Genomic DNA, 12,364 nt, shown 5'->3' with positions numbered 1-12,364 from the left:
TTAGAAAGGGCTAAAAGTGGAAAAGGAGAGGGATACTAATATACAAAATGTTGTGGACTTAGAGTAATTATGAAATGATATCCACTTTTTCCCCCCTCTTTTTATCTCATCGAACTTGTCTTTTTAAATCTGAAATGGTATAGGAGTTTCTGTTTAGAGAGCAGTCATGACAGAGACGGAATAGGTGTAAGCAAATTACTGTAAGCCATGTTACTAAAACCTGCACACGTCTGTCAGTTTGTCATACTGTGGTGTCTTGCATGTTGCTGTGATGCTGGAAGCTATGCTACCAGTATTCGAATACCAGCAGGGTCATCCATGGCAAGAAGTTTTCAGCTAAGCTTCCAAACTAAGACAAACTAGGAAGAAAAACCTGACAGGCCACTTCTGAAAAAGGTTTACCAGTGAAAATATTATGAACAGCAGTGAAATATTGTCTGATACAGTGTCAGTAGATGAGCTCCTTAGGTTGGAAGGCACTCAAAAGACGAGTGGGGAAGAGCTGCCTCCTTACAGTAGAGTGCACCTTAATGATGTGGATGGAGTCAAGCTTTTAGAACCTTCATTTGCTGATGTCACATGACTTAAAATAAGAAGAAATAGCTGCAAATATCCATTAATAATTGGAATGTGGAAGGTATGAAGTATGAATCTAGGAACACTGGAAATCATCAGAAACATCAATATCCTAGGCATTAGTGAGTCAAAATGAATGGTATTGGCCGTTTGAATTGGACATTCGTATGGTCTGCTATGCCAGGAGTAATAACTTGAAAAGAAATGATGTTGCATTCATCATCAAAAAGAACATTTCAAGATCTGTTGTGAAGTGCAATGCCGTAGTGACAGGATAATATTCATACACCTGCAAGGAAGGCCAGTTAATGTGACTATTATTCAGATTTAGACGCCAACTGCTAAGGCCAATGATATAGTAATCGAAGACTTTTTACCAACTTCTGCAGCCTGAAATTTATGAAATATGCAATTGGGATGCATTGAAAATTACTGTGATTGCAATGCAAAGTTGGAAACAAAAAAAGGATAGGTAGTTGGAAAATATGGCCTGGGTGATAGAAATAATGCTGGAGATCTAATGATAGAATTTTGCAAGACCAATGACTTCATTATAGATACCGTTTTTCAACAACATAAATGTTGACTATACACTTGGACTTTGCCAGATGGAATACACAGAAATCAAATTGACTACATCTGTGGAGAGAAATGATGGAAAAGCTTAATATCATCAGTCAGAACAAGGACAGGGACCGGCTATGGAACAGATGATCAGTTGCTCATACGCAAGTTCATGGTGAAGTTGAAGAAAATTCGAACATGTCCACAAGAGCCAAAGTATGACCTTGAGGATGTCCCACCTGAATTTGGAGACCATCTCAAGAATAAATTTGACACACTGAACACTAATGACCGAAGACCAGACGTATATTGTGGAACGGCATCAAGGACATCACACACATGGAGGATCAAGAGGTCATTAGAAAGACAGGGGAGAAATAAAAGACCAAAATGGACTTCAGAGGAGACTCTGAAACTTGCTCTTGAATGTCAAGTAGCTAAAGCAAATGTGAGAATGATGACTTAAAAGAGCTGGACAGAAGATTTCAAAGGGTAGCTCGAGAAGGCAAAGTAAAGTGTTATAATGACATAGGCAAAGATCTGAAGATAGAAAACCAAAAGAGAAGATAATCCTTGGCATTTCTCAAGCTGAAAGATCAGAAGTAAAACTTTAAGCCTTGCTTTGTAATATTGAAGGATTCTACGGTGAAAATATTTACCAACACAGGAAGCATAAAAGGAAGATGGAAGGACAGTAACTATATCAAAAGGAACTGGTCAACTTTTAAACATATCTGGAGGTAGCACATGATCAGGAACTGATGATGCTGGAAGAAGAGGACCAAGCTGCACTGAAGGCATTGGCCAAAAAAAAGGCTCCATGAATTGACAGAATACCAGCTGAGGTGTTTCAACAAATGGATGTAGCACTGGAAGAAATTTGGACGATAGCTACCTAGCCAACTGACTGGAAGAGCCCATATTTATGCCTATTCAAAAAAACGTGACCCAACACAATGTGGAAATTATCAAACAATATCATTAATATCACACACAAGTAAAATTTTACTGAAGATCAAATTTTGCTACGAATGCTTAAAATCTCATTTGAGAAGCAATGATTGGCATACACGAAGTGATATGAAAACAATTCCTTGAAGAGAGGGTTGTATCTGAACCACAAAGAGAAGCATTTAAGCAGGCCTGTAATTTGATTTTAGTTAAAATATACATGTTATTAATGTATCTGAGACAAATTTGTTTCTTATATGCTATTTTAACATATGATTTTAGGAGGACAGCTGTATATGTATTTAATATAAATTTTAAAACCCCCTTTTATTTTTAAGTTTTTTCTGAGTCTCTTTCACATTTTTATTTCTTAGGCTGTATATCATAGTGTTTAACAAAGGAATCACAAGGGTGTGAAACAATGAAGTCATTTTGTCTTGCTCTAGATTGTAGGCAGAACTTCATGAGAAGTACATGAACAGTGCAGTTGCTGGAAAATTGCAACAGCAGTTAAATGGGAGGTGCTGATGTAGAAAGCTATGAATCTCCCCTCAGCAGAGTGGATCTTGAAGACAGGGAATGATGTAACAGTTTAAGAGACAAGAACTTCAGAAATGGTACTCAGTTCAATGAAGCCAAAAACAGTGAATAATGCCAGCTCAGTGACCTGAATATCAGAACAGGAAAGAAGGAAAAGTGGAGGTAAGTCACAGGAGAAAGGATTAATTTCATTTGACTCAAAGAAACATAAAAAGAAAGTTAACATGGTATGTGTCCAATCATCCACCATGCCCCTGGGTAAACCCAAGCCATGAGCACAGTGCACGCACTGCTGGACGTGTAGACTGTATGCAGCAAGGGATTGCTAATAGTCTTGTACATATTAAAGGCCATCATCACCAGCAGAAGACACTCAGAATCTGCAAAGATACAGAAGAGGAAGAATTGTAGAGCACAGCCATAGGAGAAAATGGATTTGTCTTTTGCTAAGAGGTCAACCAGCATCTTTAGCCCAATTGCTGTAGAATAGCAGAAGTCACAGAAGGAGAGGTGGCTGAAGAAAAAGCACATTTGTGTTTTAAGCTGGGAGTCCATTATAACTAAAATGATCATTCCAAGATTTACCAGGAGGTTGTTGTTGTTAGGAGCCATTGGGTCAGTTCTGACTCATAACGAACAGAAGGAAACACTACCCAGTCCTGTGCCATCCTTACAATTGTTGCTATGTTTGAGCCCATTGTTGCAGCTGCTGATCAGTCCATCTCATTAAGGGTTTTCCTCTTTTTTCTGACCCTCTAGTTTACCAAGGGGGAAACCCTGGGGGCATAGTGGTTAAGTGCTATGGCTGCTAACCAAAGGGTCAGCAGTTTGAATCCACTTGGCACTCCTTGGAAACTCTATGGGGCAGTTCTACTCTATCCTATAGGGTCACTATGAGATGGAATCTACTCGATGGCACTGGCTTTGGTTTGGTTTGGAGTTTACCAAGCATGATGTCTTCATCCAGGGAATGGTCTCTTCTAGTAACCATGCCCAAAGTGAGACAAAATTTTGCCGTTCTGACTTCTTAGGTGCTTTCTGGCTGTACTTCTTCCAAGACAGATTTGTTTGTTCTTCTGACAGTCCATAGTATGTGCAATATTCTTCTCCAACACCGTAATTCAAAGGCATCAATTCTTCTTTGGCTTTCCTTACTCATTACCCAGCTTTTGTATACATATAAGGCAATTGAATACACCAAGGCTTAGGTTAGGCAAACTTTAGTCTTCAAGGTGACATTTTTGCTTTTCAACACTTTAGAGAGGTCCTTTGCAAGACATTTGCCCAGTGCAATATATCCTTTCTTTCCTTGACCCCTGCTTCTATGGATGTTGATTACGGATCCAAGTATAATGAAATCTTGGAAATTCAATATTTTCTCTGCCAGGTGGTTAATAACATAAATAACTAGAAACATGTTGCAGAGCCTCTCTTCGATCTCTCATATTAGAAATTCAAAGAAAAAAGAACTCAGTCAAGGGGGAACAATCTTCCCTTTCCGCTCTCTTTTGTTCCTATTTTAAACTGTTGATAAATTATCAAGAAAATGGTAGATCCATGTTTAACTCTTCTAGACATCCACAAAATATTACCTATAAAGCAGAAAGAGATTTGTTCTGTAAAATGTCTTCTTTATGCTCAGAATATGAAGAGACAGGTGTTCCTCTCTAAAGATTTGGGTTTGTTTGTTTGTTTGTTGACAATAATATATATGTGGGATAGGAAGCTGGGAAACTTTGACCTAATCCACCAGGTTTCTTGAGGCATGTGACTTAGTGTTTGCTTCTAATTTTACTGGAGTTCACTTCCTTATCTTAGGAAGTGAAGTTTAATGACTTGAAATCGAAATCCCATTTTCAAAATAATGTGGGTCGAGGGTTCATTTATTGTTTTGTAAAAAAAAAAAAAAAAATGATATGGAAAAAACATTAATGTTAGAAAGACAATCCTGGACAATAAATGACTAAACATCTTGTTTGCTTGCAAATATTCATAATGTCAAAAAAATGATAACAATGTGTTCCTCAGGAACCATGTTTGTTTAAAAGCTTGCATTTTAGATCCATAATCAGTGAGCGCACTACAGACTTCATAGCAATGAAAGGCATTTTTACTTATCTTGGTCTAAACCATCTCAATATTTAGTGAGACATGAATGTGTGTACTGCATTTTTCTCTAAAATTGCATAACTGCTTTGCCACAATATTCATTAAGATTTGTAGAGAAGTCTGGTGCAAAAGTGTAAGCTTCTTGACATTCAAAGAAAAGTGCTAAAATAAGTGGAAACAACAGAATCTAACACATACCTTTGTGTCTGTTTGGATTTTAAGTTGATTTTTTTCCTTATAAAATGGTCGTGAGAAGAGGGCCAATAAAATATTTTGAAATAGATTAACTTTGTTTCTTGTGCATGTGTGTACTTATGTGTGTGTGACATGTATTTGTATGCGTCCATGTCTTTCGGGTGATATATAAGAATTGAAATATGGATGATGGTTCAACTTTTTTTTTTTTTACACTTAAGTAAATATGCCTTATGGTTCACACGGTGTTGCATTTGGACATGCTTACATTTGCAAAGTAATAGTTTAAATATTTTTTAAAGGAACTAAAAAAAAATCTTAAACTCATGTACAATCTTGCACAATGATGAAAGGGGTACATAGTTTTCTTATGAACCTGGATTAAAATAAAACAAAGCTGCAAAACCTGTTATTTTTAAATAGTAATTTTTTCAGTCAGATTCTCTTGTTCTGGGAAGAACATGTTGACTTTTTGGCTGTTGCAAGTTTTGTAAACCAAATAAGCAGTTATAAAATGATTTATTAACAAATCTCTCATTTTTTATTTTCCAAAAATGTTAGCCTTGTCTTTCTATGTTATTTAAATCTGGAGCCTCAGAAACCTACCTGAGATGAGAAGATCTTTCTGTTCTTTCCTCTGGTAGATGAGCAATAGATTGCATTTTATCTTACTCAGTCACGTCTGGGACTTAAATCTCTGAAGCTGCTGCCCTCATATTCTGTGTTATGCAAGCATGTGATTAGATTTTTAATTCTGTATTTTCACCTGTGTCTTCATTATCTAGGGGTCCTGTAACAGAAATAGCACAAGTGGATGGCTTTAACAAACAAAAATGTATTCTCTCACAGCCTAGGAGGCTAGAAGTCTGAATTCAGGGAGCAGGCTCCAGTAAGGCTTTCTATCTCTGCTGGCTTTGGGGGAAGGTCCTTGTCACCAGTCTTTCCTAGTCTAGAAGCATCTCAGTGGAGGGAGCCCAGGGCCAAAGGACCCGCTCTGCTCCTGGCATTTCTTTCTTGGTGGTATGAGGTTCTTCTCCCCTCTGATCAATTCTCTCTTTTATATTTCAGAAGAGATTGACTGAAGGTAGAGCCTAATCCTGTAGATTGATTCTTGCCTCATTAACGTAACTACCTTTAATTCTGCTTCATTAGTATCATAAAAAATAGGATTTACAACACAAAGGATAATCACATCAGATCACAAAATGGTGGACAACCACACAATCCTGGGAATCACGGCCTAGAGAAGTTGACACACATTTTGGGCACACACAATTCAATCCATAACATTCCACCCTTTCGCCACCAAAAATTCTCGTCCTCGACATATGTAAAACACATTAACCACATCATATCATCCCAAAAGCCTTAAATCAATTCCGCATCCAAAGTCAATCCTGGGGCAAAATATTCTCATCTGTGAAATCCAGAATACAAGTTATCTGTTTCCAAAGAGCAACAGTGGACCAGACACAAATTAGACATTTCCATTACAAATAGGAGGAATTGAAGGGAACAAAGTGATAAAAAGCACCAAACGAGTCAGCAGCACACATTAAATTATCTCTCAAGGCTTGAAATTAATCCTCTGTTCTCTGAGACCATTCAGGTAATGACCTTCCCCTCTAGGCTCTGGGTATCGTCCACTCCTTCCAGATTCTGGGTGGAGTTCCCTGACCCTAGAGGTGGAGCTCACCTTCCAGGCCCACTGGGAAAGCAACTGCTCCCTTACATTTGGGCAGCTCCATTCTCCTAGTTTGTCTGAGTGGCAACCCTACCCCCTTGAACCTCACAGGCTCCGTTCTTCTGCCACTTGGGCATGGCAGTCCCACCCTCTCAGCTTTGGGCAATGGATCTGACCCCATCCACTGGTGCTCATGAAAGGCAGTCCCATACTCCAGAACTGAGCTGATGAAGATCAGACTCTTTGAAACCTAGATGGGTGTGGCCACCCTTTGAAACCCCAGAGACCATGGCTCCACACATTAGACCCCAGAGGTTATGATCCTACCCTTTGAGAGAGAAGCAGCTCTGCTTTCTGTGTTCCTTCTATCTTCAGCTTGTGTTTCCTGGTCCCTTGGCATCTTGGGCTCTCAGAACCTCTTAGGCCAGCCTAGCCTTTGCCTTACTCATGGAAGTGTTCCAAAGCTCTTTAGCTCTACCAGTAAGTGCCTGGACGCACCACACTGAACCAGTAATCCCCAGTTGGAAGTCAGTCAGCTCTCTTGCTCTGCGGGTTGTCTTCCTTGCTGTCTTGCACTGGCCTCCTGGTTCAGCTGTCACCATTTCTCTGCTGCTGATTCTCACTGTCTGCACCATCTCTGGTATTATAGTTCTCCTCACTTCCTTCTGAGTCCTCACCAGAATTGTGTACGTTGTTCATAATTCCACCAACAGTCTCTTCAAGGCAATCTAGGCTTTAACTATTAAGCATTTTAAAACTCTTCCAGCCTCTACCCAATTCCAAAGCCACTTCCATATTGTAGCACGCCACTGTTAGAGCAGCACCCCACTCTCCTAGTACCAGATCCTGTCTTAGTTACCTTGTGCTTCAGTAACAGAAATATCACAAGTGGATGGCTTTAACTATCAGAAATGTATTCTCTCATAGTTTAGGAGGCTAGAAGTCCAAATTCAAGACACCAACTCCAGGGAAATGCTTTCTGTCTCTCTCGGCTCTGGGGTAAGGTCCTTTTCGTCAACCTTCTCTTGGGTTTAGGAGTTTTTCAGCTTGGGCACCCCAGGGACAAAGAACACACTCTTCTCCTGACTCTTCCTTCTTGATGACATGAGATCCCTCTCCTCTTTGCTCTATTCTTTCTTTTATATCTCCAAAGAAATTGACTCAAAATATAACCCAATTCTAGAGATTGAGTCCTGCTTCATTAACATAACTGTTTCTAATTCTGATTCATTAATGTCATAGAGAGCATTTACAACACATTAGATCACAAATTGGTGGAACACCACACAATCCTGGGAATCACAGCCTAGCCAAGTTGACACATATTTTTGAGAGATACAATTCAATCCAGAACATCCTGTGAATACTGAAATTACTTTGGCAAAGGCTAAGCTCTCAATTCTTTACTTCCGTCGCGAAATTAATCAGTGTCAGGAAAGTGACTGCAACTTATTTTTGTGTTGTGCTTTTCAGCTACCTGAATCTATACCTCCTTCTCCAGTCAAATCAGAAATCCGGTGAAACTCAAATACATCCTCTAATTCATCATTCCCAACTCTTTCCTATTGTTCTTTTTCCTTTCTGAAACACTCTCATTCACTTACTGATTTAGAAGTGATATTTCTCTTCAGTGACAACTCTGTTTTTCTTTTTTATGCTGAGCTATGTTTTAGATACTACGGAATTTATGCCCTTAAAGTGTACAACTTACGGTTTTTTAGCATGTCCTCAAGATTGACCAATGACTAAAACCATTTAAGTCCAGAACCTTTTCGTCATCCCAGGAAGCAACCTTTACCCATTAACTTTGTCCCTTCCCATCTCCCCTCCAGATCCTGGAAACCATAGTCTACTTTGTGAATCTGTGAATTTGTCTATTCATGACATTTCATAAAAATAGAATCATACACTATGTAGTTTTTTGTGTTGGACTTCTTTCTCTAGCATACTATTTTCAATGTTCATCCATATTCTAACATGAGTCAATACTCCATTCTTTTCATGGCTGAATAGTATCCCATTGCATACCATATTTTTTTTTATCCATTCATCACTTAGTGGACAATTGGGTTGTTTACACTTTTGGGCTATTATGAATATTGCTTCAATGAATCTTTGTGTCACTAATAGGGTGGTACAAAGGATTAATATGTTCTGCTGCTAAATGGAAGGTTGGAGATTTGTGTTCATCCAGGTGCCTTGGAAAAAAGACCTGGCAATCTACCTCAAAAGGTCACTACCATTCAAAACCCTATTTAGTGCAGGTGAACTCTGAAAAACATGGGGTTGCCTCGAGTCAGAACTGACTTGATGACAACCGGTTTGCTTTTGGTTTTGATAGAATAAATAGTGCAAGCCATATGGGAAGCTAAGCAGATGATAGCCACCTCATATCCTGCGTGAAGATTTCATCGCTATAAATGCTTCTACTTGAAGACATTGAAAAAATACTGACACCCTCTATTTTTAGTCAATCCCTTAATTGAAAACATTTATATTTTCCCATAAGAGATGTTAACTTTGTGGTATAATTCTTGAGTGTGAAAAGACCACATTTTAGCAAAGATGAGATTTTTATATTCAGCTTGATGCACTCCAATACAAAAGTTATCACAAGTAGATGCTTGCATATGTTAATAATTTGGGGAAATGAAAAGCTATGTTGAGATATACTATATCTGATCTTGCTCTGTGTGACTGGCGTGGTCCTCTATAATGTTGGCTAACTAAACTTAAAACGGAATCTAATATTAAAGTATGTGTGTATGTTTTATAGATGGATGTGAGTGTGTTCTTTTCCAAATTAAGCAACAGAAGTGCTCAAGAGAAGCATTGTTGGCCAGAAATCTCAAGAAAAACTCCCAGGAATAGTGATAATTGACAGAAATTGATAATTGACTTTGGCTGTATCTTGCGGGCTTTTACAACAAAGAGTATATGGATTTAAAAATACCTTTAAATGCTGATGTTACTAGAACACTGATTATAAAATGTATTATTATGCAACAATATTCATATACAGAAAAACATCAATTACTGAAATACATTTTTCAATGAGCACATAGTTCAATTTCCATTTTCAAACTCAGTTTTCCTGGGTTTTCTGCCCTGGTCTGTGGGTTGGCTTCCTCATGAGGATGCAGGCAGGACCATGTGAGACATTAGATGGCTTCTTCTGTTTCTGAGATGCTATAGAAGGATGACTTACACTTTCAGTAATACTTTGGTGCATAAAAAGAGTAACAGAAGAAAGGAAAAACTAATGTTTTATGTTGTAACTAACCTATATTCTTCCACTCCCACTTAGAAAAAAATTCCCAAAGCACTTTGGAGTGGATTGGACACAGAAGTTTATCTACAAGGAATTGGATTGCTATTCAGCAAATTTGGGATTTGATATTTCCATTACTGCTTTCCTAGCAGTCCTGCCTCTCACTGTCTCATTGTATGATATGCCTTTATTAATTAAATTGAGCATATTATATAAAGATATACATGCAATAACTAACATCTATTCAGTGCTTAAAAAGGTTCAAGTGCTATTGTCAGCACTGAATTCACTTTGTCATTCAACAATCAACCATGTAGTCACTATATTCTCTCCATTCACATACAAGAAACCCAGGCATACGAAAATTAAGTAGCTTGCTCAAGGTGCTATTTATTAATTGGGCACACAGTTGACATGTAAACCAAAGCAATCTGGCTCCTTTTGTCATCCAGTAATCTACCCTTGTATATGGGATATTGTATAGAGACACCCCCCACACATGTATACACACAATGTGTTTACTATATCTGCTAAGACAGCCTGATGCAACCTGTTTGAGCATAAACCCCAAGCTAGAAACATTTAAACACTAGTCTGACTTATTTGGTGGCAATTGTGACACTTTTAAATGGAGTCTTATGAAATGCTTTTGACTGCGTGTAAAAGAAAACGCATTTGGCTGCTTGGTAAAATCCCTTGTGTGAGAAGTTGTATGTGTGCTGGTAAAGTCATTGCAGGTTCGCAATCAGAGTTTATAATTGGGGAATTGGGTGAGTCCCCGGAGCTGAACATCTCATGAGGAATCTGTCTTTGATCTTAGAGCTTTCTTAGCTGCATCTTTTACATCCTTGTTTCTCAAACTGTAAATCAGTGGATTTAGCACTGGGATGACAATGGTGTAGAACACCGAGATGATTTTATCAGTGTTGGGAGAATACAGGGAGCTGGGCCTTGAGTAAATGAACAGTAGAGTCCCCTGATAAATGGCCACAGAAGTCAGGTGAGAGGCACATGTGGAGAAGGCTTTCTTCCTCCCACTGGAAGGGCGGATCTTTAAGACAGAGAGACGAATGAAATAGTAGGAGATAATGATGATAATGAAGCAGATGATTTCCACAGAGCTGCCATACATGGAGAGGAGCCACTCATTAACTGAGGTGTCTGTGCAGGAGAGCTTAAGCAGTGGGGGGAGGTCACAGAAAAAGTGATTAATCACATTTTTGTCACAGTATTTCAGGATAAAGGCAAAGGATGTATGAACCAGGGAACTCATGTTGCCACCAATATAGGACGAGACAATCAACCATACACAGATGCCCCGGGACATCAAAACTGTATACAGCAAAAGTTTACAGATGGCGACATAGCGATCATAGGCCATGGCAGCCAAGATAAAGGATTCTGTATCTGCAAAAGTACAGGAAAAATAGAACTGCAGGGCACAGCCATAATAGGAAACGGATTTGTTCTCTGAGAGGAAGTTGGCCAGCATTTTGGGAACAATGGCTGAGGAATAACAAAGGTCTACAAAGGATAGGTTACTGAGAAAAAAATACATAGGGGTTTGAAGACAGGAATCTATTCTGATTAACATTATCAAGCCAATGTTCCCCATTAGAATCACACCATACAACATCAGAAACACCAGGAATAGGACAATCTGCAGTTCAGGGCGAGTTGGAAACCCTAATAGAATAAACTCAGTCACCAAAGTGTAGTTTTCTTCTATCAGTTCCATATTATATGTGTTTTTTTTTTCCTGTTTTGAGAATCCTAATATCCTAAAATATCATAATAATGAAAGAGAAATAAAATTAGATATTATTGTAAGTTTTTTATTTCAACAAACAAATAATCAAATAAAGAAACCAAAGTTCAAAGTTTTCTTCAGATATAAAATTTGACAGATGTATATCAGAATTTAGTAGCCATTAAATCTCATGATTGCAAATGATTGCAAGTTTCATTTAATCTGTTTGATTTAATGATGATTTCTTCCATTGGATGGTTGGCTCCATGGGTGCAGAGGGCATGTTGAAGTTTGCTTACCCTTTTGTACCCGAAATGTAACACAATATTTGTCATACAGGATTAGGTGGATTAATGAACGGACTGAGGATGGTATAAAGGAAAGAAGAAATATCAATATTTATTAAACAGAAATTGACTTGTTGAACGTGCCTTGGAATGAGGAGAATCATGGCACCATTTGTTTTTTCTCTCAAGATATTTTAGTCACTGCATCCAATATCTCATTACAAAATGGATGGAATGGTATAATAAATACACCAGCTACATGTTTTTTTTTTTCCTTGTTTTTTTTTTGTAATATAAAGTAAAAGTAATATTAGTAAAATAAAAATAAATGTCACTAATTACCACCTGTGAGTATATTTTTTAAAGGACTTAGGGTAATTCAATAAACCCCATCAAGATATTGGCCAAGCTGATTAAATTAGTTAAATATGTATTTT

The 12,364-nt window shown here is 38.1% G+C and overlaps 1 protein-coding gene across 1 annotated transcript; it reads right to left on the bottom strand.

Annotated features, from left to right (window-relative positions):
- Positions 1-10,683: 10,683 nt before the first annotated feature.
- LOC126064341 (olfactory receptor-like protein OLF1) lies at positions 10,684-11,628 on the bottom strand. The gene has a single exon (XM_049863290.1). It carries the CDS (start codon positions 11,626-11,628, stop codon positions 10,684-10,686), a length of 945 nt encoding a protein of 314 aa, XP_049719247.1.
- Positions 11,629-12,364: the final 736 nt, after the last annotated feature.

Source organism: Elephas maximus, chromosome 20 (genome assembly GCF_024166365.1).
Source record: "Elephas maximus indicus isolate mEleMax1 chromosome 20, mEleMax1 primary haplotype, whole genome shotgun sequence".
Taxonomy (NCBI): domain Eukaryota; kingdom Metazoa; phylum Chordata; class Mammalia; order Proboscidea; family Elephantidae; genus Elephas; species Elephas maximus.
This window is presented reverse-complemented; position numbering and strand designations above follow the sequence as displayed.